General features: G+C 45.2%; 1 protein-coding gene across 2 annotated transcripts in view; it reads right to left on the reverse strand.

Annotated features, from left to right (window-relative positions):
• LOC138980498 (WD repeat-containing protein 35-like) overlaps positions 1 to 22,152 on the reverse strand; it is a 77,680-nt gene that overhangs the window by 19,725 nt on the left and 35,803 nt on the right. For both annotated transcript variants that reach the window (XM_070353375.1, XM_070353377.1), the window contains 14 exons: positions 17,592 to 17,645; positions 15,744 to 15,853; positions 15,176 to 15,317; positions 14,566 to 14,634; positions 13,836 to 13,964; positions 13,385 to 13,473; positions 12,669 to 12,786; positions 11,768 to 11,853; positions 10,583 to 10,726; positions 10,238 to 10,370; positions 9,415 to 9,477; positions 8,161 to 8,373; positions 6,463 to 6,600; positions 2,289 to 2,424 (listed from right to left, as the gene is read on the reverse strand). In XM_070353375.1, the coding sequence (XP_070209476.1) occupies positions 2,289 to 2,424; positions 6,463 to 6,600; positions 8,161 to 8,373; positions 9,415 to 9,477; positions 10,238 to 10,370; positions 10,583 to 10,726; positions 11,768 to 11,853; positions 12,669 to 12,786; positions 13,385 to 13,473; positions 13,836 to 13,964; positions 14,566 to 14,634; positions 15,176 to 15,317; positions 15,744 to 15,853; positions 17,592 to 17,645 (1,624 nt within the window). The remainder of the gene's footprint in view (positions 1 to 2,288; positions 2,425 to 6,462; positions 6,601 to 8,160; positions 8,374 to 9,414; positions 9,478 to 10,237; positions 10,371 to 10,582; positions 10,727 to 11,767; positions 11,854 to 12,668; positions 12,787 to 13,384; positions 13,474 to 13,835; positions 13,965 to 14,565; positions 14,635 to 15,175; positions 15,318 to 15,743; positions 15,854 to 17,591; positions 17,646 to 22,152) is intronic.

The following is a 22,152-nucleotide window of genomic DNA, read 5'->3' on the forward strand; positions in this document are numbered from 1 at the left end:
TACCACCCCTCCACTTGGTCACATACCATCCCTCCACTTGGTCACATACCACCCCTCCACTTGGTCACATACCACCCCTCCACTTGGTCACATACCATCCCTCCACTTGGTCACATACCATCCCTCCACTTGGTCACATACCACCCCTCCACTTGGTCACATACCATCCCTCCACTTGGTCACATACCATCCCTCCACTTGGTCACATACCATCCCTCCACTTGGTCACATACCATCCCTCCACTTGGTCACATACCATCCCTCCACTTGGTCACATACCACCCCTCCACTTGGTCACATACCATCCCTCCACTTGGTCACATACCACCCCTCCACTTGGTCACATACCACCCCTCCACTTGGTCACATACCATCCCTCCACTTGGTCACATACCATCCCTCCACTTGGTCACATACCATCCCTCCACTTGGTCACATACCATCCCTCCACTTGGTCACATACCATCCCTCCACTTGGTCACATATCATCCCTCCACTTGGTCACATACCACCCCTCCACTTGGTCACATACCATCCCTCCACTTGGTCACATACCATCCCTCCACTTGGTCACATACCATCCCTCCACTTGGTCACATACCATCCCTCCACTTGGTCACATACCATCCCTCCACTTGGTCACATACCATCCCTCCACTTGGTCACATACCATCCCTCCACTTGGTCACATACCATCCCTCCACTTGGTCACATACCATCCCTCCACTTGGTCACATACCATCCCTCCACTTGGTCACATACCATCCCTCCACTTGGTCACATATCATCCCTCCACTTGGTCACATACCATCCCTCCACTTGGTCACATATCATCCCTCCACTTGGTCACATACCATCCCTCCACTTGGTCACATACCATCCCTCCACTTGGTCACATACCATCCCTCCACTTGGTCACATACCATCCCTCCACTTGGTCACATACCATCCCTCCACTTGGTCACATACCATCCCTCCACTTGGTCACATACCATCCCTCCACTTGGTCACATACCATCCCTCCTCTTGCTCACATACCATCCCTCCACTTGGTCACATACCATCCCTCCACTTGTTCACATACCACCCCTCCTCTTGCTCACATACCATCCCTCCACTTGGTCACATACCATCCCTCCACTTGGTCACAAACCATCCCTCCACTTGGTCACAAACCATCCCTCCACTTGGTCACAAACCATCCCTCCACTTGGTCACATACCATCCCTCCACTTGGTCACATACCATCCCTCCACTTGGTCACATACCATCCCTCCACTTGGTCACATACCATCCCTCCTCTTGGTCACATACCACCCCTCCACTTGGTCACATACCACCCCTCCACTTGGTCACATACCAACATTGAACAGCCTGGGTGTTACATGGGATAAGACCACCCCTCCTCTTGGTCACATACCAACATTCAACAGCCTGGGTGTTACATGGGATAAGACCACCCCTCCACTTGGTCACATACCAACATTCAACAGCCTGGGTGTTACATGGGATAAGACCACCCCTCCTCTTGGTCACATACCAACATTCAACAGCCTGGGTGTTACATGGGATAAGACCACCCCTCCTCTTGGTCACATACCAACATTCAACAGCCTGGGTGTTACATGGGATAAGACCACCCCTCCTCTTGGTCACATACCAACATTCAACAGCCTGGGTGTTACATGGGATAAGACCACCCCTCCTCTTGGTCACATACCAACATTCAACAGCCTGGGTGTTACATGGGATAAGACCACCCCTCCTCTTGGTCACATACCAACATTCAACAGCCTGGGTGTTACATGGGATAAGACCATCCCCTTCCACTTGGTCACATACCAACATTCAACAGCCTGGGTGTTACATGGGATAAGACCACCCCTCCTCTTGGTCACATAACAACATTCAACAGCCTGGGTGTTACATGGGATAAGACCACCCCTCCTCTTGCTCACATACCAACATTCAACAGCCTGGGTGTTACATGGGATAAGACCACCCCTCCTCTTGGTCACATACCAACATTCAACAGCCTCACTGCCTTCTGTGAAAAGTGGGACATTTTCATGATTTAATTTCTTAAAAAAAACTTTAAAAAAAAAGATATAGTTCCCCTCACCCTCCGATACAATTCCACTAAGTCTGTACGGGTGAAGCAAAGTGCACAATAATACAGTCACACTGTAGTGGTTGCTAATGCTATGCCTGAAGACAGGAATAAACCATAGGGGTGTAGACACGGAATGTGGGGCAGGTTGGTGTATTACAAGCAGAAGACAGGTTACCGTCATGCAGCTGTCTCTGGGCCAGGATGTAAAAGTGGTAAGCCTCGGCCCCCCGCCACGCGTTGTCGATCACTTTGGTGTCGGACAGCGCTGACGCGTCTTCCTCCAGAAAGCCTGCCAGGGCTGACGAGGCCAGCTGGTGATAGATACATACAAGGTTAAGTCAGGGCTGACGAGGCCAGCTGGTGATAGATACACACAAGGTTAAGTCAGGGCTGACGAGGCCAGCTGGTGATAGATACACACAAGGTTAAGTCAGGGCTGACGAGGCCAGCTGGTGATAGATACACACCAGGTTAAGCCAGGGCTGACGAGGCCAGCTGGTGATAGATACACACAAGGTTAAGTCAGGGCTGACGAGGCCAGCTGGTGATAGATACACACAAGGTTAAGTCAGGGCTGACGAGGCCAGCTGGTGATAGATACACACAAGGTTAAGCCAGGGCTGACGAGGCCAGCTGGTGATAGATACACACAAGGTTAAGCCAGGGCTGACGAGGCCAGCTGGTGATAGATACACACAAGGTTAAGCCAGGGCTGACGAGGCCAGCTGGTGATAGATACACACAAGGTTAAGCCAGGGCTGACGAGGCCAGCTGGTGATAGATACACACAAGGTTAAGCCAGGGCTGACGAGGCCAGCTGGTGATAGATACACACAAGGTTAAGTCAGGGCTGACGAGGCCAGCTGGTGATAGATACACACAAGGTTAAGCCAGGGCTGACGAGGCCAGCTGGTGATAGATACACACAAGGTTAAGTCAGGGCTGACGAGGCCAGCTGGTGATAGATACACACAAGGTTAAGTCAGGGCTGACGAGGCCAGCTGGTGATAGACACACACAAGGTTAAGCCAGGGCTGACGAGGCCAGCTGGTGATAGATACACACAAGGTTAAGCCAGGGCTGACGAGGCCAGCTGGTGATAGATACACACAAGGTTAAGCCAGGGCTGATGAGGCCAGCTGGTGATAGATACACACAAGGTTAAGTCAGGGCTGACCAGGCCAGCTGGTGATAGATACACACAAGGTTAAGTCAGGGCCGACGAGGCCAGCTGGTGATAGATACACACAAGGTTAAGTCAGGGCAGACGAGGCCAGCTGGTGATAGATACACACAAGGTTAAGTCAGGGCTGACGAGGCCAGCTGGTGATAGATACACACAAGGTTAAGTCAGGGCTGAAGAGGCCAGCTGGTGATAGATACACACAAGGTTAAGCCAGGGCTGACGAGGCCAGCTGGTGATAGATACACACAAGGTTAAGCCAGGGCTGACGAGGCCAGCTGGTGATAGAAACACACAAGGTTAAGCCAGGGCTGATGAGGCCAGCTGGTGATAGATACACACAAGGTTAAGCCAGGGCTGACGAGGCCAGCTGGTGATAGATACACACAAGGTTAAGTCAGGGCTGACGAGGCCAGCTGGTGATAGATACACACAAGGTTAAGCCAGGGCTGACGAGGCCAGCTGGTGATAGATACACACAAGGTTAAGCCAGGGCTGACGAGGCCAGCTGGCGATAGATACACACAAGGTTAAGTCAGGGCTGATGAGGCCAGCTGGTGATAGATACACACAAGGTTAAGCCAGGGCTGACGAGGCCAGCTGGTGATAGATACACACAAGGTTAAGCCAGGGCTGACGAGGCCAGCTGGTGATAGATACACACAAGGTTAAGCCAGGGCTGACGAGGCCAGCTGGTGATAGATACACACAAGGTTAAGTCAGGGCTGACGAGGCCAGCTGGTGATAGATACACACAAGGTTAAGCCAGGGCTGACGAGGCCAGCTGGTGATAGATACACACAAGGTTAAGTCAGGGCTGACGAGGCCAGCTGGTGATAGATACACACAAGGTTAAGCCAGGGCTGACGAGGCCAGCTGGTGATAGATACACACAAGGTTAAGTCAGGGCTGACGAGGCCAGCTGGTGATAGATACACACAAGGTTAAGTCAGGGCTGACGAGGCCAGCTGGTGATAGACACACACAAGGTTAAGCCAGGGCTGACGAGGCCAGCTGGTGATAGATACACACAAGGTTAAGCCAGGGCTGACGAGGCCAGCTGGTGATAGATACACACAAGGTTAAGCCAGGGCTGACGAGGCCAGCTGGTGATAGATACACACAAGGTTAAGTCAGGGCTGACCAGGCCAGCTGGTGATAGATACACACAAGGTTAAGTCAGGGCCGACGAGGCCAGCTGGTGATAGATACACACAAGGTTAAGTCAGGGCAGACGAGGCCAGCTGGTGATAGATACACACAAGGTTAAGTCAGGGCTGACGAGGCCAGCTGGTGATAGATACACACAAGGTTAAGTCAGGGCTGAAGAGGCCAGCTGGTGATAGATACACACAAGGTTAAGCCAGGGCTGACGAGGCCAGCTGGTGAAAGATACACACAAGGTTAAGCCAGGGCTGACGAGGCCAGCTGGTGATAGATACACACAAGGTTAAGCCAGGGCTGATGAGGCCAGCTGGTGATAGATACACACAAGGTTAAGCCAGGGCTGACGAGGCCAGCTGGTGATAGATACACACAAGGTTAAGTCAGGGCTGACGAGGCCAGCTGGTGATAGATACACACAAGGTTAAGCCAGGGCTGACGAGGCCAGCTGGTGATAGATACACACAAGGTTAAGCCAGGGCTGACGAGGCCAGCTGGCGATAGATACACACAAGGTTAAGTCAGGGCTGATGAGGCCAGCTGGTGATAGATACACACAAGGTTAAGCCAGGGCTGACGAGGCCAGCTGGTGATAGATACACACAAGGTTAAGCCAGGGCTGACGAGGCCAGCTGGTGATAGATACACACAAGGTTAAGCCAGGGCTGACGAGGCCAGCTGGTGATAGATACACACAAGGTTAAGTCAGGGCTGACGAGGCCAGCTGGTGATAGATACACACAAGGTTAAGCCAGGGTTGACGAGGCCAGCTGGTGATAGATACACACAAGGTTAAGTCAGGGCTGACGAGGCCAGCTGGTGATAGATACACACAAGGTTAAGCCAGGGCTGACGAGGCCAGCTGGTGATAGATACACACAAGGTTAAGCCAGGGCTGACGAGGCCAGCTGGTGATAGATACACACAAGGTTAAGTCAGGGCTGACGAGGCCAGCTGGTGATAGATACACACAAGGTTAAGTCAGGGCTGACGAGGCCAGCTGGTGATAGATACACACAAGGTTAAGCCAGGGCTGACGAGGCCAGCTGGTGATAGATACACACAAGGTTAAGCCAGGGCTGACGAGGCCAGCTGGTGATAGATACACACAAGGTTAAGTCAGGGCTGACGAGGCCAGCTGGTGATAGATACACACAAGGTTAAGCCAGGGCTGACGAGGCCAGCTGGTGATAGATACACACAAGGTTAAGCCAGGGCTGACGAGGCCAGCTGGTGATAGATACACACAAGGTTAAGCCAGGGCTGACGAGGCCAGCTGGTGATAGATACACACAAGGTTAAGCCAGGGCTGACGAGGCCAGCTGGTGATAGATACACACAAGGTTAAGTCAGGGCTGACGAGGCCAGCTGGTGATAGATACTCACAAGGTTAAGCCAGGGCTGACGAGGCCAGCTGGTGATAGATACACACAAGGTTAAGCCAGGGCTGACGAGGCCAGCTGGGTTAAGTCACAACTGTACAGGTGAGAAACCAGAAACATGAATGCGTGTGAACACTCATCTACACAGACAAATGCAAGAAGAAACATACTGATCCTCCCACCACACAAACAAAATCATGCATACACTCATACCTAACCACACACACACACACACACACACTCACTGACACGCATGCATACACACACACACACACACACACACACACACACACACACACACATACACACACACACAAATAACAATACTCATCATGTCAGGTGAGTGACTGGTAGCTTTCCTCTGGAAGAAAGCAATCCCAATTTCCCGGCAATGGAATAACAAAATATGAAACAAAATAAAAAGAGAGAAGTTTGACTGACAGACCAAACAGAGAGTGGATTTTTTTCACTGGGAAAAAAAAACAAGGGCTAGGAACACTGCATGGGCAACCATTCCAAAGCTTACAAAAAACCTTGGCAGACTGTAAGAAGTTGTCAGTTTTGCGGTAAAGCTCAAGGGCACAGAGTACGTAGCATCTTTTCCCCTACAGTGGTGTTACCTGCTTGCCCTGTTTGCCCTTGGTCTTGGAGGTGAGCTTCATGGCCTCGTGGTACTGCTCCACCAGCAGACCGCCCAGCACGTACAGCTTCTTGAGGCTGAGGGGGTTCCTCTTGGCCATCTTCTGGTCCTCTGCTACCTGGAAGTCACAGTGACGGGTGTGTTATATTGCTACACCCAGTACAGACAGCTTCTTGAGGCTAAAAGGACCTTCTGGTCTCTTGCTACCTGAAAGACACAGTGACGGGTGTGTTATATTGCTACACCCAGTACAGACAGCTTCTTGAGGCTAAAGGGACCTTCTGGTCTCTCGCTACCTGAAAGACACAGTGATGGGTGTGTTATATTGCTACACCCAGTACAGACAGCTTCTTGAGGCTAAAGGGACCTTCTGGTCTCTTGTCACCTGAAAGTGACAGTGACGGGTGTGTTATATTGCTACACCCAGTACAGACAGCTTCTTGAGGCTAAAGGGACCTTCTGGTCTCTTGCTACCAGAAAGTCACAGTGACGGGTGTGTTATATTGCTACACCCAGTACAGACAGCTTCTTGAGGCTAAAGGGACCTTCTGGTCTCTTGCTACCTGAAAGTCACAGTGACGGGTGTGTTATATTGCTACACCCAGTACAGACAGCTTCTTGAGGCTAAAGGGACCTTCTGGTCTCTTGCTACCTGAAAGTCACAGTGACGGGTGTGTTATATTGCTACACCCAGTACAGACAGCTTCTTGAGGCTAAAGGGACCTTCTGGTCTCTTGCCACCTGAAAGTCACAGTGACGGGTGTGTTATGTTGCTACACCCAGTACAAACAGCTTCTTGAGGCTAAAAGGACCTTCTGGTCTCTTGCTACCTGAAAGACACAGTGACGGGTGTGTTATATTGCTACACCCAGTACAGACAGCTTCTTGAGGCTAAAGGGACCTTCTGGTCTCTTGCTACCTGAAAGTTGGGGATATAGCTCAGTTGGTAGCGTGCTGGATTTGTATTCAGTTGGCCGCTGTCAGCGTGAGTTCGATCCCAGGTTCGGCGGAAATTTATTTCAGAGTCAACTTTGTGTGCAGACTCTCTTCGGTGTCCGAACTCCCCCCCCGTGTACACTACATTGGGTGTGCACGTTAAAGACCCCACGATTGACAAAAGGGTCTTTCCTGGCAAAATTGCTTAGGCACAGTTAATAATTGTCTACCTATACCCGTGTGACTTGGAATAATAGGCCGTGAAAGGGAAATATGCGCCGAAATGGCTGCAATTACTGGCCGTATAAAATTTCATCTCACACGGCATCACTGCAGAGCGCCTAGAACTGTACCCACGGAATATGCGCGATATAAGCCTCATTGATTGATTGAAGTCACAGTAAAAGTGTGCAATTTTTGCTGTTCAGTTTCATATAGTCCTGTCAGGTTACCCTCATGGAACTTTGGGCGTCTTTCTCACTGGGGAAAGGGAGCTGCCATACAGTGTACCGTGCTACCCACTATTTTATTTTATTTTTCCTGCATGCACGTATTTATGTGTTCCAGCTGTGAGACTTTGGCTGTGAGCTTGGGATGTTTATCGTGCGCATGCGTGCCACATCTCAATTGATGGCTAGTCTGCATTATATCCATGTCGAAACAGTACTTAAGAATATCAATACGTCACTTAAGTTTTGACAAGACACAGAGAGAGACAGACAGACAAATCCACCAACTCTACCTTGAAGAGCAGCTTGGCAGCCTCCATGAAGTTACCGGCCTTGCGGTAGAGCTCGATTGCCGATAGCACTTTCTTCTTCTCTAGCAGGTGAGATGCGTACTTGGCCAGGAGGAGGTCAATCTCACGCACGTTGTGCGACTTGGCCAGTTCTATCCCCTTGTCCCACTGGTTCAGGTTGACGCACGCGTCGATAGCTGTCTTCACACGGTTACACTGTCAGGGAGAGAGGGACCCGGAATAAGTAGAAATGAATGGCTGTTTTTTACAAAGTGGATGAGTGCTAATTTAGATGTTAGAACAAGCTTAACAAAATCAGAATTCCTTTGTCCCATTGTTTGAGGTTGACGGATGCTACACTGTCAGCGAAAGAGGGAGCCGGAATAAGTAGAAATGAATGGATCACAGTTGTGTGTGTGTGTTTAACAAAGTGGTTGAGCATTTAGTTGTAAAAAAAAAGATGTTAGAACAAGTTTGAAAAGATCAGAATGACTTTGTCCCAGTGGTTGAGGTTCATGCTATTAGGGAGAGAGGGAGTGGAATAAGTAGAAATGAATGGATCACAGTTGTGTGTGTTTTACAAACTGGGCGAGTGTTTAGCAGTTAAAAAGATGTTAGAACAATTAGCTTAAAATACCAAATTTCTTTTGACCCACTGGTTGAGGTTGACACAAGTTACACGGTCAGTGAAAGAGGGAGCTGAAGTTAGTAGAAATAAATGGGTCACAGTTCAAACAAACATGGAAAAAGAATTCCTAAATTTTCTCCCTGCATGAACACACACACAAACGCTTCTACACAGGCAGGCATGCACCCACACACTCATGCACAGACAGACACACAAACAGATACACAGAAGAAGACAAACAGCCAACTGTCAGCGTCATGGTGGAACAGCCCCAAAAGCTTTATGTGCTGTCTCGATTTCATAATGGAAATTAACTTGTTGGATTCCATGAGAATCTCCTGATCATTTTTTGGGTAAACCAGGGCCAGTCTGGTGTTTTGACAAAAATAATGAACCGGTTTGGTTATTAAAACTATCAATCTTTAAACCATAGGTTAGGTAAAGTAATATGAGGTTTTAATACGAACGTGTCACTTCGGTGGCCTACTGCAGCAACATTACACATTGACTCTGTTGTTCTTTGTTTGTATGTTAGTTGTCAGGGCTGTTTCCTCTTCCTCGTCTCTACTGATTTCTCACAGTGTAATAATACCATGACATTAGCACCATGACAAAATGGAAGCACGTACCTTGATGTATGCCTCCACGGCCTGTTCACACATCCCCACACTCTGAAACATGGCCGCTATTTCCTGAAACACAACATTACATCATCACATCATAATTATAATGAAACATATAACATAAGGTACTCTGCTAATTGACTTTTCACCGAGACATTTTCAATAAGACTGCAAGACTTATACATCGGGCGGGGATATAGCTCAGTTGGTAGCGCGCTGGATTTGTATTCAGTTGGCCGCTGTCAGCGTGAGTTCGATCCCAGGTTCGGCGGAAATTTATTTCACAGAGTCAACTTTGTGTGCAGACTCTCTTTGGTGTCCGAACCACCCCCCGTGTATACTACATTGGGTGTGCACGTTAAAGATCCCACGATTGACAAAAGGGTCTTTCCTGGCAAAATTGCTTAGGCACAGTTAATAATTGTCTACCATACCCGTGTGACTTGGAATAAGGCCGTGAAAAGTAAATATGCGCCGACATGGCTGCAATCTACTGGCCGTATAAAATTTCATCTCACACGGCATCACTGCAGAGCGCCTAGAACTGTACCCACGGAATATGCGCGATATAAGCCTCATTGATTGATTGATTGATTGATCTTTCTTACAGTGAAAGCAGCTGAAACTGTATACAACATAAGGTAGCATCAGAGACAAGAGAAGTGACTCACAGGCAGCAGCTTGTGGTTTTCAGGTAGGGTGTTGACCCTTTTCTCCTGGCCTATGTAGCAACACGGACGCACGCACACACACACACATACATAAACACACACACACATGAAAACACACATGCACACACACGCACACACACACACACACACAAACTGACAGGCAGCAGTTTGTGGTTCTCAGGCAGAGTGTTGACCATTTTCTCCAGGCCTGTGTAGTCCTCTAGCATGTAGTAACACTCGGCCAGTCTCTCCTGATTCCTGCCTTGTACGTAGTACGTCACAGCCTGCTGCCTGTAACACAGCGACAAGACATTCAGACAAGACAAGACATGTAGTAACACTCGGCCAGTCGTTCCTAATATTTCCAAAGGAGGTCCAAATGATGTGATAACAACAATAAATTCATCAGCATGGATCTGTTTTTATAGGATTAGTTATGAATGACTCCCACACTAGAACAAGAAAGAAAGATCCAGAAGCTTCATCCCATCTGGCGCTCTCACCATTTCTGTCGGTCAGCGTAGTAATCGCCCACAGCGTTCCACGCCTCCTCTAGCTGAAGGTCATCCCCGCCACCGCCGTGCTTCAACAGGTGGATGACCTTGAACCAGTCTCCCAGCTTCTTGCGTAGGTTGACTGCCAGGTCTCTGGTAACGACATGACAAAAACAGAGAATTAGACGCAGACAGAAATGTTTAGGGTTGTGCTACGGCACAGTAACTTGCATGCTTAAAGTCCCTTTTATTGATTTTCCTGCTACATCTAATGTTCTTGTAAGATCTGGTCATATTAGTGAAACACTGAACTAATCACAGTGGAAGATTATGAACACCATAAACGTAGAGCATAAAATTATAAGATACTGTAGAAAGATTTCACAGCTGAAGTGAAACACAGGAATCAACAGTGTGAATTTCTGTGTAGTTTTCTAATTGCTACATGAACGTTCAACCATGAATCCCTGAAGAAATGAATTTCATGAACATTGAGCAAGGTGAGTTCCCCAAATTGTCAGAAGGAATGAGGCTTATGATTTCAGTTATGTATCTGAATAATTTGTGGCGCTTCCATTACTTGAAGCTTTGAACGATTCTTGTTGTTGACTGAAACAAAGAACAGAGGATGGGCTATAGCTTGTTCATTTCAATGCTTATTATTCTCTCATGTGCCAGGAGATTTTTTTTCTTCTTCTTCTTCTTCTGCATTTGTGGGCTGAAACTCCCACGTAAACTCGTGTTTTTTGCACAAGTGGAATTTTACGTGTATGACCGTTTTTTACCCCGCCATTTAGGCAGCCATACGCCGCTTTCGGAGGAAGCATGCTGGGTATTTTCGTGTTTCTATAACCCACCGAACTCTGACATGGATTACAGGATCTTTTTCGTGCGCACTTGGTCTTGTGCTTGCGTTACACACGGGGGGTGTTCGGACACCGAGGAGAGTCTGCACACAAAGTTGACTCTGAGAAATAAATCTCTCGCCGAACGTGGGGACGAACTCACACTGACAGCAGCCAACTGGATACAAATCCAGCGCGCTACCGACTGAGCTACATCCCCGCCCGACTGAGCTACATCCCCGCCGATTTTTTGTGAATAACTCTCACTCGCTCTATTGCACATATCGAATGCATTTAGAGCGCTTACTTCCCTTGTTTGACAGACTGTTGACAACACGCTCAGCCTCACCTTCTGTCCATGTCCAGGTAGCACTTCTCAGCGTCTTCAAACCGTCGGAAGTACGCAGCCACCTCTGCCTGCTTCATGCTCTCGCTCTGAACACACAACACGACAGTGTCAGACAGTTTTCTTGACACATCTTTCTGCCTGCTTCGTGCTCTCGCTCTGAACACACAACATGACAGTGTGAGACAGTTTTCTTCACACATCTTTCTGCCTGCTTCATGCTCTCGCTCTGAACACACAACACGACAGTGTGAGACAGTTTTCTTCACACATCTTTCTGCCTGCTTCGATCATGCTCCCGCTCTGAACACACAACACGACAGTGTGAGACAGTTTTCTTCACACATCTTTCTGCCTGCTTCGTGCTCCCGCTCTCAACACACAACACGACAGTGTGAGACAGTTTTCTTCACACATCTTTCTGCCTGCTTCATGCTCTCGCTCTGAACACACAACACGACAGTGTCAGACAGTTTTCTTCACACATCTTTCTCACTGTTACTCCCCTTTTCAGACCTTGATTTTGTTAATTTTCTGTTGATAAGGTCTGTTGATGTACCACCATTTTAACACTCACCCCTTTTTAAGACCACATTTTTTCAGATTTTTTGGGACCTCTATACAACATGAAGATGAAGAGGAATGGTTGGGGGGGGGGGGGGGGGGGGGGCAGGGGGGGGGGGGGGGGGGAGGAAAGTAGACACAATGCAGTGAAAGTTAGTTATGCATGCCCATTGGGACCATATCTTGCAAAACAATGCATGCAATATTCAAAGTACATTTAATCACATTGTCTATTTCCTTCTTTCACAAAGGATCTCTCTGTCCTGTCATTATTTTGCCACTCCCCCCCCCCCCCCCCCCCTTCTCTCTATTACAGTTTTACACTGATATAGCTTTTCACCTGCAAGTTGCCGAGGCGCTTGACGAACTCGATGCCCTGGTAGTCGCGGCACTTGACGAAGGCCGTCTCGGCCACCTTCAGGTTCAACTGTTCCAGGGCAGACTCTGCCAGTAGACGCCTGCACAAATATCACGTAAGTGAATAAACAATCCTATCTATGTGTCAAATGATCATAGTGTGTTGAAGCTTACAGAAGTTAACACATTGTGTGCCCAAACAGCCACAGCTTTGATATTAAGCATAATGTATTTATGATTATATAGGATAAACGAGAGTATGTACGAGGATGTATGTGAAGGTGCGGGTATGGATATGTGTGGTTTGGTGTTATGTGTGTATTTGTGTGTCTGTATGTTCTGAGAGTGTGTTTTTATGTGATGTTATTTTGTACACGAGCCAAAAGAAAAAAATCTGTTTGTTGCATTCAGATTATAAAGTTTTATTGAATTAAATTGAATTGAATTGAATTGAATTGAATTGAATTGAATTGAATAAAATCATATGTATCGCTAGCGCAGTCTCAGCTGTCTCAATCAGTGTAAAATGTAATATTTGGTCAAAAGTACAAATAACATGCGTGCATGCATGCATGCGTGTGTGTGTGTGTGTGTGTGTGTGTGTGTGTGTGTGTGTGTGTGTGTGTGTGTGTGTGTGTCTGTGCGTGTGTGTGTGTTTGTGTGTGTGTGTTTTTGTGTGTGTGTGTGTATACCACTGACCAGAGCCTAGGGTGTGGGTTGTCTTCGATGAATTGTTGAGTGTCAGCCAATCCAACCTTGTCCAGAAGTTCACGCGTGTCTCGCAGCGACTGAAAGCAGTCAGTCAGCAATATTACAATGAGACGAGGGTTATGCAAAATGCAGATCCATCAACCAAGAATCAGCGAAGTTTGAGAATACCAAAATATGTTTGTGTTAAGGGCAATGTACTGAGAAAGAGAGAGTGTTCTGTGTATACATAAAATGTTTGAGTGTATGTGAGTGTGTGTGTGTGAGTGTGAGTGTGTGTGTGTGTGTGTGTGTGTGTGTGTGTGTGTGTGTGTGTGTGTGTGTCATAGTACACGCATGCATCTAAGCATTCACATTGGTACTTCGTGCTTGTGTGTGTGAGTGTGTTTGTGTGCGTGTATATCTGAGTGTCCATGTCGTTGATCTCCACAGCCCCACGCACCTTGATCTCCAGCTCAATCATGTCATCCTTGGCCGGGTTTTCTGGATCCTTCATCACCTCGTCCAGCAGCACGGCCTTGATCTGAAGGTCGCTGAACTGACAGATGTACCCGCTCGACAGGATCGGCTCCTGCAACACAGTAATGGTTCAGACTGTTGAAATGTTTCTAGAGCCTCAAGTGTTGTTTGCACAACATAAACTGACAGCCAGTGTCATGCACCATCTGTTGAAATGTTTCTAGAGCCTCAAGTGTTGTTTGCACAACATAAACTGACAGCCACTGTCATGCACCATCTGTGCTGAATGCTTGCATTGAGATCTGAAGGTCATTCATCTGGCTGAAGGTCATTCATCTGGCAGATATTTTGTACCCACTGGATCCGCTCCAGGAAAACAACAACTGAGAATGAGCAAGTATTTATCAAAGTGGAACTTTAGTTTGCACAATATAAATTGAACGATTGCGTCAGAAATGTTATCTGAGAAGAAACTGCTGGGTAATGCATGGCTCATATGTAGGACCTTTCAAACTGTCTGCTGTTACCAGTAAGGTACAGAAGAGTTACTCTAAACATAATTTTAACAAGCGACTTTTGAGAATTATACTTTTTATGTAAAACTCATGTCTGTGTTCCCAAAACAAAGGGAAACTATAAAGCTGCTATGTTTTGCAACCTCATTTCATTGGTAAATAGATCCATTAAAACACAAAAAACAACAATGCCTTTACCTCAGGCTCCAGGCCACGGAAGATGTACATCCTGGTCTTTTCCATCATAGCGAACAGCTCTGAGTTGTCCTGCAAGTAATTAACAGCAATATGAATTTACACTGTGTTAGCCATGCAACACACACACACACACACCCCGCCTACACACACACAAGCACACACACAAGCACACACATACATCCACCCTATCTACACACACACACAAGTACACACACACATACATCCACCCCATCTACACACACACACACACACACACAAGCACACACACACACATACATCCACCCGGCATCTACACACACATACACATACATCCAACACCCCATACATACTCAAACATACACGACCACATACACACCAATACCAACACACACACACAAATCCACCCTGCCTCCTCCCCCCCCCCCTACACACACACAAAAAGACAGCTGAATTGTGTGAAAGCTCTAATGTGGATATCAGTTTGGCACGCTGTGATCACCAAAATTGACCGTCTTGTAAATGAAATGATAAATATGACTGATAGTTAAAACAGACTTTGGTTTAAACAAAACTTTATTCAATTTTTATGTATCGTGACATATATACACATTCTGTGCGCATGTTACGTTACCTCGGCCCACTTCATGTCCCAGACGTCCTTGCGTTCAAAGTTGAGATGCTCACCGACCACCTCACGGCCATCAGGGTCAGTCACACGGGTGTCAAGATCAAAAAAGGTCAACACGCCAGCAATATCAATGATGGCCAGACGACTGGAAAAAGTGACAACTTTCGTTTAGCAAAAATTACATTTAATAAGACATGCAGCTGCAAAGACTGATTTTAATTAATGCCAATCTTTCAAGAAAAACCTATCACAAGAAAATATTCTCTGTGTGTATGTCACATGTGTATGTGTGTGTGTGAGTGTGTGTGTGTGTGTGTGTGTGTGTGTGTGTGTGTGTGTGTGTGTGTGTGTGTGTGTGTGTGTGTGTGTGTGTGTGTGTGTGTGTGTGTGTGTGTGTGTGTGTGTGTGTGTGTGTGTGTGTGTGTGAGTGTGACTCTCTCTCTTTCATTTTCGCCTTCTCTGTGTGTGTGCATGTGACAACAACAGACTTAAAAAAAATACCGGCCATACGCAATTTAAAGCACCTAGCACTACGCAAACCATCTTCTTGGTATAGGTCTACAGGACTTACGTGGAGGTACAGTTGAGACTGAGCTGGTGAGGGCGACAGTTGAGGTTGTACTTGTGCGTCAGGGCCATGGAGGGCATGGCGTAACGCACCATGATGCCTGACTCACGTCCCTGAAACACAGTACACACACATCACACTCACACACGTCACACTCACACACGTCACACACACAGGTTGTACTTGTACATAGAATCAAAGTAATTATTTCATTACACTTTCTAATCCTAATGGTGCTGGTGCCAGGAGACTCAAGGGGTGTTCCTGGGTGTCTGCAAAACAGTGCAACGAGTTTCAACCCGACAAAAACGTTGTCATCATTTGGGCAAAGCTGCTGGCTTTTTCATGGTGGGGGATCAAAGCAATACAGAGTGAAACACATAGGATCAACTTTGTGTGTTTCTGTAATGCTATGTACGTATTGCTGTATTGCTTTATTGCTTTATAAGGTACCAGGAGACTGGTTGTGCAGTAGCTCTCACTCAGTGCTGTCAACTTCCCGACGTACATTATTGGATCAATGTCAAGCAATGGCAGCAACACGCTTGGTTGAACAGAGATGCAGATGAAATAAAATACATATATATGTAAATGTTTTGAATCTCTGTTTAATCTGTGGTAAGCTCCCTTGACCCACATTTCCTTTTATGATGCTACTTTTTTTCCACATTTTCTGTTCATGTGAACTGTAAAAACTAAATCCACATCCATTTTTACATTTAGTCAAGTTTTGACTAAATGTTTTAACGTAGAGGGGGGAATCGAGACGAGGGTCGTGGTGTATGTGTGTGTGTGTGTGTGTGTGTGTGTGTGTGTGTGTGTGTGTGTGTGTGTGTGTAGAGTGATTCAGAGAAAACGTACTAATAGACCGATCTTCATGTAACTTGACATGAGAGATCTTGAGTATGGTGTCTCCAGACGTTTTCTTCATTTTTTTGATAAATGTCTTTGATGATGTCATATCTGACTTTTTGTGAAAGTTGAGGCGGCACTATCACGCTCTCATTTTTCAACCAAATTGGTTGACATTTTGGTCAAGAAATCTTCGACGAAGTCCGGACTTTGGTATTGCATTTGAGCTTGGAGGCTTACAAATTAATTAATGAGTTTGCTCATTAAAGTTGTCATTAAAATCGATTTTTTGCAAACAGATTTAAAATTTATTGCATCGTATTCTTCATCACATTCTGAATCTAAAAATATATACATATGTCATGTTTACTCTTAAAATGTGATCACAATTAACGAAAATAGATTAATTAGTCTTACGATTAAAATGTAAGAAATCGATCCAAAAATGATTTCATCTTATTCTTTATCATTTCCTGATTCCAAAAACATATGGATATGATAGGTTGTATTCAAAACAAGCTCAGAAAGTTAACAAGAATACAGAAAAGCGCGCTTTCCTGCTTATCACAATACGCTACCGCGCTATTCTGGCGTGTTAATTTCACTGCGTTTTGCACGTGGGAGGTGAGCGATTTCCTCTCTTGGTGAAAAAATGCAGTGCGTTCAGTTTCATTCCATGAGTTCGACAGTTTGACTAAATGTAGTAATTTCGCCTTACGCGACTTGTTTAACCTCATTTTCTATCAAGACCTGATTTTCCTCTGACTTATGGTAGTGTTAATTAAAAGACAGAAAGTGCTATATTTGCACTCCAGCAGCCCAGACTCAGAACTGAAGACCCAGAACCAGTCTAGAGACATAGAGACGTATGTAGGGTGGAACCAAACTTGGGGTTTCGTCCCAAGACCGGTCCAGAACAGACAGGAGTGGAGGTCTTTCGTTGCTGCCCTACATGCCAACCGGCATAACGGGCAGTAAGTAAAGTAAGCACAGACTCACCACAATGAAGGCTTTGTCAGAAGCGCACAGACAGCAGATTGGGTCCTCTGTCCCCTGTAGAAAGACAAAACAAACAACAATCAGTATTCTGTGGCTTGCAAGCTTTCTTGGAGAAAAGTAACATTATGCTGTACATGTACCTAGTATGAAGACACTGATGATGGGTAAGGATGCAGGGTTACGTTATTGAGCACATATATATTTCTCAAAACAGTACAGTCTAGCTGCTCAATAGACGATGTTCGAAAATAACTTTTGCTGCAGAAAAAAAGAGGGCAAACAAACCTGCATGACAAAGTAGGCCAATCGCTAGCAAGCGGCGCTGTTGCAACACGTTGTCACGAGCACGTGTCTAAGACACGCAACTCAATAGTGATTGGCCTATTTTGTCACGCGGATTTGTTTGCCCTCTTTTTCTCTGCAGCAAAGGTATTACCGGAATTCTTCTATTGTGAAAGAAATCTTTCTTTCATTTTATCTCTGGGATGGAGTACGTATTAGACAAATCTTTTTCCCTGAAAACAATGATGTCCTCCTTTTCCAACTTCTCACGATACACTGCAATTTGCATTTTGTTGCCATTGATATAAAACCAAATCTTAATTTTGACTTAGTTTTACTTATTCTAGATTAACAATTAACTTACCAGTCTCAAAACAAAATACTGAGGAGATATAAGACAGAGGGAGATATAAGACAGAGGAGATATAGAGGGTGATGAAAAGAAAACGGATGAAAAAAACATTACTCATGCGGGAGAAATATATCCAAATTACTCAGGGTTTAGATTTAGTAAGTGAAAAAGTTTTTCTTCACAAAAAACCCAATAAAACAATATAGTATTCCTTCATTGCTCTCTTTCACTCAACCATGCGTTTGATTAATTTCCTCTTGGCCATAAATAAAATCACCACCAAAAGTTAAAGAAACAAGAAATTCCTCCGAGGTAGGAAAAACACCCCCGTCCTTAGCATTCTCACTGCCACCAACTGAGCAGGCACTGCTAACAAGTGTGGTTATTTCCCTTTGACCATTAATATGTCCCTCTATAAGTCCTTGTAGAATCTTAATCCACCAATAACTCCCTAACCGTGTGTTTGACTGGTCCCAATTTTTGTAAGGACCGTCTCAGGAATGTATAGAACCTGTTCACCAAGTTTGGTGACGATCGGTTCGTTCATTCTTGAGATCTATATGCGAACACAAACACACAAACAAACAAACACATCGAGCGAAACCTATACACACCCCTATACCGGGGGTGTAAAGACATGGAGAAAAAAAGTCAGAGGAACACATTACCAGTGACCCCCTTCCAATCAGATGAACCCCTCCCTATCTCACCACATCAACACTGTTTGATTGCAATCACAAAAACAAGCCAACAACGACAGACAATAAAGTGGTATGCATTGACTGAACACTAGATTGCGCCTTTCTTGGAGTCTTGTGATGGCAGATTCCGACTAAATCAAGTGTCATTTTGGTGGCTGGGTGAGACTTCAAAGGAATGTGCATTCAATTCGCAAAAATAAAAAATAATTCTACCTACATGTAAAATGGATCAATTAATACATAAATGTTTTTTGCATTTTTCACCGAAATATGACATCTGACACAGATCGAGACAATAACGGATGCAAGTGTTCCCCTTCTTCTTCTTCTTCGCTCATGGGCTAAAACTCCCACGGTCCCTCATGTTTTTGCACATTAGTGGCTTTTTACGTGTATATAACGACCGTGTTTACCCTGCCATTCAGGCAGCTTACGCTGATTTCGGGGGCAATAACTGTTCAACTTGACTGCGCAATATCATATTTGTGTCAAAAATGCAAATAACGTAAAACTACCAGAGATATGCATTTTGGCACTAGAATGTTTAAACAAAACTCTAAAAGATGAACATCTGTGGCGGAGGAGCCCCATCGGAAAAAGTGTGCCATAAAAAATAACAGAACTGATGGTTTGAGACAGCCATTGCATGCAGTCTTCATCTGTCATGCTATCGCTGGCTCCTGCAGCCTTTAAAAAGGTATGTAGCTTGGTATAGAAAGCAAGGTACATGTAAAACAACACTCATACTAAAAGTATCATAGACTAATGCAGTGGAGATAATCCTACTTTCGGTTTCCGTCAGCCTTTTTAAATAGTCCTGGCATCGTTTGTCGGTAGAAGTTCATAAACATTAGGAAAAGCGGTCCTGATAGTTATAGGCTGATGTGTGAAAAATATGGAGAAAATAGTTTTTAATGTTTTTTTTATTCATTGAGAGGCATTTCTTTGTTTGGTCAGGCAATGTGAAAGGCATATGTGACCCTCCACCACGAAATGAGTCGCATGTCACCTCGCGCGGTTCTGCACTAGGCTTAATATAAGTCCGGGAAGTGTCTGGTAACAGTGTGAGGGTCACCTTAGTCGCAGGCTTATAACTCAAACAGTTCTTGCTCTTTTCTAAAACGGGTTTTACCACTGGATAGAGCATAACAAACTCTTTAGGAAAATGTAAAAATATGAAAATCATGCAAAGGTGACATGCGACTTATTCCGTGGTGGAGGGTCACATATAGTTACTTGTTGTTGTGGCAATAACGTCGGCAGCCAGTCAATCAGTGAGCCTCTTTGGACCGTCAGAAATTGTAAAGTAACAGGAAAATGTTTCTTTGATGCAGATAATCAAAAGATAGTTAGGTTGTGATTGATTTTAGTTAGACAGAATTATGTAACCAACCGGACTGTTAGTATCTGGCGATGCGTGATTGATTTTAGTTAGACAGAAATGTAACCAACCGGACTGTTAGAGTATCTGTCGATGCGTGATTGATTTTAGTTAGACAGAAATGTAACCAACCGGACTGTTAGAGTATCTGGCGATGCGTGATTGATTTTAGTTAGACAGAAATGTAACCAACCGGACTGTTAGAGTATCTGGCGATGAGTGATTGATTCTAGTTAGACAGAAATGTAACCAACCGGACTGTTAGAGTATCTGGCGATGCGTGATTGATTTTAGTTAGACAGAAATGTAACCAACCGGACTGTTAGAGTATCTGGCGATGCGTGATTGATTTTAGTTAGACAGAAATGTAACCAACCGGACTGTTAGAGTATCTGGCGATGAGTGATTGATTTTAGTTAGACAGAAATGTAACCAACCGGACTGTTAGAGTATCTGGCGATGAGTGATTGATTCTAGTTAGACAGAAATGTAACCAACCGGACTGTTAGAGTCAATCAGTGAGCCTCTTTGGACCGTCAGAAATTGTAAAGTAACAGGAAAATGTTTCTTTGATGCAGATAATCAAAAGATAGTTAGGTTGTGATTGATTTTAGTTAGACAGAATTATGTAACCAACCGGACTGTTAGTATCTGGCGATGCGTGATTGATTTTAGTTAGACAGAAATGTAACCAACCGGACTGTTAGAGTATCTGTCGATGCGTGATTGATTTTAGTTAGACAGAAATGTAACCAACCGGACTGTTAGAGTATCTGGCGATGCGTGATTGATTTTAGTTAGACAGAAATGTAACCAACCGGACTGTTAGAGTATCTGGCGATGAGTGATTGATTCTAGTTAGACAGAAATGTAACCAACCGGACTGTTAGAGTATCTGGCGATGCGTGATTGATTTTAGTTAGACAGAAATGTAACCGACCGGACTGTTAGAGTATCTGGCGATGCGTGATTGATTTTAGTTAGACAGAAATGTAACCAACCGGACTGTTAGAGTATCTGGCGATGAGTGATTGATTTTAGTTAGACAGAAATGTAACCAACCGGACTGTTAGAGTATCTGGCGATGCGTGATTGATTTTAGTTAGACAGAAATGTAACCAACCGGACTGTGAGTATCTGGCGATGCGTGATTGAACGGTCCTTAACACTATTGTGACTAGCACTGCCACGGCGTTTACGTCCTGCCTGCCCAAGCTTGCCACCAAGAAACTTCCCAAAAATCAGTAACTGTAAAGAAATCTGTCTAGCAAGCTTGAATTAAGTCCAATCACCACCAAATTGTGTGTACTAATTCAAAAATGGATGCCCAGTTCAGTCGTGCTATTTATAAGTTTGTCACGCGATTTGTTTTAGCAAAGGGGGGTGAAAGGGGGGTGAAAGGGGGATAATTTGTGTTTTTTAACGTTTTTTTGTGTGTGTTTTATTTTCTACTGCTTTTTTTAAAAGTTATTTTTTAACAGAAAGTATTATAAATAATGTTATAACCAAACAAGGTGTAAAACCTATGAATTAGCTGAAATATTGTTAACATTGTACACAGAAATAAGGAGACAGTACAAAGAAAAAAACAAGCAAATCACGCATTCACTCACAGCATCCTGACTCAAATGAAACAAAACTGTAGATCTAACACTCACCAAATGATGTCTAGGTAATCCATATTGAATATAAGTCACATTTTCACAACAAAGTACCAACTGTACACCTATGAACAATTCCAAAAGGATTTGAAGGCTCCAGCCATCCATTGTTATCAGTGCTGCCACGCCCCCATAGCTCCTGCACGATTCCGAGATACATGTTCGTCTAGCAGTATCACCGCCA

This window comes from Littorina saxatilis, linkage group LG11 (genome assembly GCF_037325665.1).
Source record: "Littorina saxatilis isolate snail1 linkage group LG11, US_GU_Lsax_2.0, whole genome shotgun sequence".
NCBI lineage: Eukaryota > Metazoa > Mollusca > Gastropoda > Littorinimorpha > Littorinidae > Littorina > Littorina saxatilis.